At 39.4% G+C, this 3,615-nt stretch overlaps 1 protein-coding gene across 1 annotated transcript; it reads left to right on the top strand.

Annotated features, from left to right (window-relative positions):
• Nucleotides 1-747: 747 nt before the first annotated feature.
• Nucleotides 748-3,351, top strand: PGRMC1 (progesterone receptor membrane component 1; the record flags this gene model as incomplete). The annotated part of the gene is made up of 2 exons (XM_008947387.1): nt 748-903; nt 2,968-3,351. Coding segments are annotated over 2 exons (257 nt in total), but the record flags the coding sequence as incomplete, so codon positions are not given.
• Nucleotides 3,352-3,615: the final 264 nt, after the last annotated feature.

The raw sequence follows: 3,615 nt of genomic DNA, 5'->3' as shown, positions 1-3,615 counted from the left end.
ATTCATCATGGTGCCTGGCTGGTTTGGTTTTCATTTCAATGGAAAAGTAAGATTCTTTTGATGAATTTAGGAAAAAGCTCACTCTGGGAGGTGTGGAAGATGAACTTTCAATATCTATTTGCAACATGTGATATCTCCATTTTCAGCTTGGCATGCAAGCAGGTGAATCATTAATGAAGTTTAGCAAGAATCTGTTTTGATAAGATATCTCTGATCTACTGTACAAGATATCTCTGATCTACTGTGAGTTGCGTGTTCTGATCATTTGAGTTCATCTTGCATTTTGAAAATATTAATAGGTGTTTTTTCCAAGTTGATAATTTCTAGTCTCTCCACCATATTTTCTGTCAAGTCATCATTTCAGCTCTTTCAGAAGCATATCCTACAAAACTTTCATTTCACCTCAGCCTTACAAATCCTTCCTCTCTTCACCTTTCTGAGGATGTGCCTCCCATTTTCTATACTTATTCTGCTGGTATGTGCCATGCACCGTTGGTTGGTTGTCCTGATGTTTCAGCACACTCGGTGTCTCTTCCCATGGTTTTGTTTCTCATCCTCTTTTTCCGTTTTCCCTTATTACCAAGTAGAATAAAACGTAAAAACGCTTTGGAAGTTTGAGGCATCTCTGACCCCACAGGCCAGGCTAGGAACTCATCACCTGTTTCAGCCTGGGCACTCTGATCCATGAAGATTGTCCAGGATCCATTACCTCTGTAGTAATGCTGCTCATGTTTTTGTTTTTTAAAGAGGGCCCATATGGGATTTTTGCTGGAAGAGATGCATCCCGAGGTCTTGCCACGTTCTGCCTGGATAAGGAGGCTCTGAGGGATGATTATGATGACCTCTCTGATCTCAATGCTACACAGCAAGAGACCTTGAGGGACTGGGAGTCACAATTCACTTGTAAGCAATTTAAAACCTATTTACAAAGAAGTAGCTAACTCGTGTGTAATGAGGGGAGCAATGGTTAAAAGGCTGCTACCAGCTGGAAGCATCAGGCTGGAAACTTAATTGACTTAACACCTCAGTTTACCAAGAATCACTAGAATTACTGTTACTCTAAAGAATTAAGAAAAATGTCAGGTTTTCCTTCTGCATTCTCCCTCCCTCCACTCCTTACAGAACAGCAGGCAAGATGGAAGCACTCCGTCATAGCACAAGTGTCATAAGACCATCCAAAAAGTTGAGAGGAATGGGAAATTAAGAGCAAGATTTGATAACAGTTAAGACCCCATCTATAGAGACGATTAGATTTTAATGCTCTGAAAAATGAAGCTTGTGTCCCATACAGCGTCTCAGAAATAAGAGTAATGTGAAATATTACTTCTTGGGGGGTTTGAGTTTTGAAGACTGTTTAAACTAGATCTTTTCCCCTTGGAGCTCTTGATAAATCTTTTTTACTTTAAATAAATTACTCTGCATGGCCTTGCTGGTGACTTTTATCACATTGACAGACACTGTATCCAGGTGACTTTCTCCCCCAGGAGGTGATCAGGAATGGGCAAATGCCACCTTGTGCTTGCAAACAGCCTGGTCATCACCATCCCAGTGATCACCAGAAGGCAGAACTTACACACTTGAGATGTTTGTTCTAAAATTAACAGAAGGAAGTCACCTTCATAGGTGCCTTGGGTTTTTTTATGCTCAGTATGAAAAGCTTAAAAAAGGCAGTTCCAAGTGTTCTGTGTCATGTGCTCAAACAGGAACACTTCACAGTTTTGTGGAAATTGGTATGTTCACTTTGTGTCAGGGCGTGCCCACCGGTGTGAGTTTTCTTTCCTACCGTGTATCTTGTTGATAAAAACAAATTCATCCATATCTCCTGATGCCTTTTAGGCAAATGAACACCAAAGACATTATTTCTACTCAGATAAGACAAAAATTAAATGTATCAGTTGTTTGTCTTGATGAATTTATATATGTACGATGGAAATCGTATCTACAAAAAAGGTAGTATAGTGCAAATAAATAGATTTTGGTTTTAAATTCAGTGTTCAGTATCAAAGATTGACTATCACTATCTAGATTGGAGCTTTCCTCCACGTAACGTCATTAGAACATCTCAGGTGATGTGCCCCATCTGTTTTGGGGGTCTTCCTGTCTTAATCAAGACTGTTAACTGTGCCACACTTGAGTGGCTGTTTTGTGATGCTACCAATATGTCACAGAAGCCAGAACTATGCTACCAAATACCTGACCTAACTAGTGCTTAAGTCTACCTGTTCAAGAGTGTGGCAGCAGGACTTGACAGTGAACTGCACTCTTTTTATTACTATGTTTCTATTCAAGGGCAATTAGTAGCTTTAAATGCATTAATTATAACAATGCTAGTCTGAAACCTGTGTAGTCAGAGGTGTCTTTTGCAAGGTGCCAGATGGGCAACGCAGGAGAGCTCTCTGTTCTGACACCACTGTGATCTTGGCATTTTCACCTGTTCAGAAGGAGATACAAAGTAAGGCAGGGGCTTAGCTGCCTAATCGGATAAGAGATCCAGCTTTGGCCTTGGGAGAAAGGATCTCTTCTCTGTCCTATCAGAAATTTTCAACATGTATTACAACAAATAAAACCCCTTGAAAGTTGCGTGCACACATGTATGTGTGTGTTTGTATAATGCAGAACGTAAATAATCTAACAAAGCCATCAGCTGAAAAACTAGCTTTGACATTGGCTAGAGAAATAATCTAATCCAGGATTCCTCTTTACCAGGATGAGTCCCTAGGTTTACATGTGTCTTTACATCCATTCATCTTTCGGCTTAGGCAACAGAAGGAGAATTAGAGTTACATTTACTTTGTGTGTTTCTTACACTTACTACAACATTAATAGCAGTTCAAGATAGTTGATTTTGGCTGAGAGCTGTCTTATTATAACATAGACATGTTGTTAATTCAGGAAACAGACATGGGAGTTTAAAAAGTTGTATCTTCAGAGCAGAATAATGACTCAGATTCTTTTTTTCCCCCCCAGTTAAGTACCACCATGTTGGTAAGCTGCTGAAGGACGGGGAGGAACCCACCGTATACTCTGATGAAGAAGAAAAAGATGCCCAGGATGCAAAGAAAGAATAGAGAGTGCAATGAGGAACAATTGATTTTTGAATCGTAAAGGATCATTTGTAACATTCCACTTCTGGTTTACATGTTGCAACAGCAGCAATGCTTACAAAAGGTCCAGAGTTACAGTGAATTGAGTCTTTTCAAATTCAGTAGTAAACTACTAAAGGTCTAAGATCTGTCTTCCTTTTAAACCTGCATAATCTGAAGTGTGCACAAAAAATGTCTGTGCAAAAGTAAACTGCAACTTTGGCAATAAAGGACTATAGGACTATTACTATTTTTCTTCTATAGCATTTAGTGCAGAGTAGGTTGAAATTGTTTTTCATTAACAACCTAGCACTGTGGAGACAAGCACAAGAGTAACTTCACATATGCAACAGAAATTCAACTAAACCTTGTTTTGTGCTAGCTTCTGCAGGATCCAGGCCCTGGGTTGTAATTCCTTTACAAAAAGGACTGTATTTTATTTGTCCATGAAGCATCATACTTATTTGTGGTGTGATGTAATTCAGTGTGATGTGAGATAATTTGGCTTTTAAGGAGCTGCATAGTGGCTTAC

The sequence above is a fragment of the Merops nubicus genome, unplaced genomic scaffold, assembly GCF_000691845.1.
Source record: "Merops nubicus isolate BGI_N331 unplaced genomic scaffold, ASM69184v1 scaffold28459, whole genome shotgun sequence".
NCBI lineage: Eukaryota > Metazoa > Chordata > Aves > Coraciiformes > Meropidae > Merops > Merops nubicus.
Note: the sequence above shows the minus strand (reverse complement) of the source record. Positions and strands in the feature narration are given on the sequence as shown.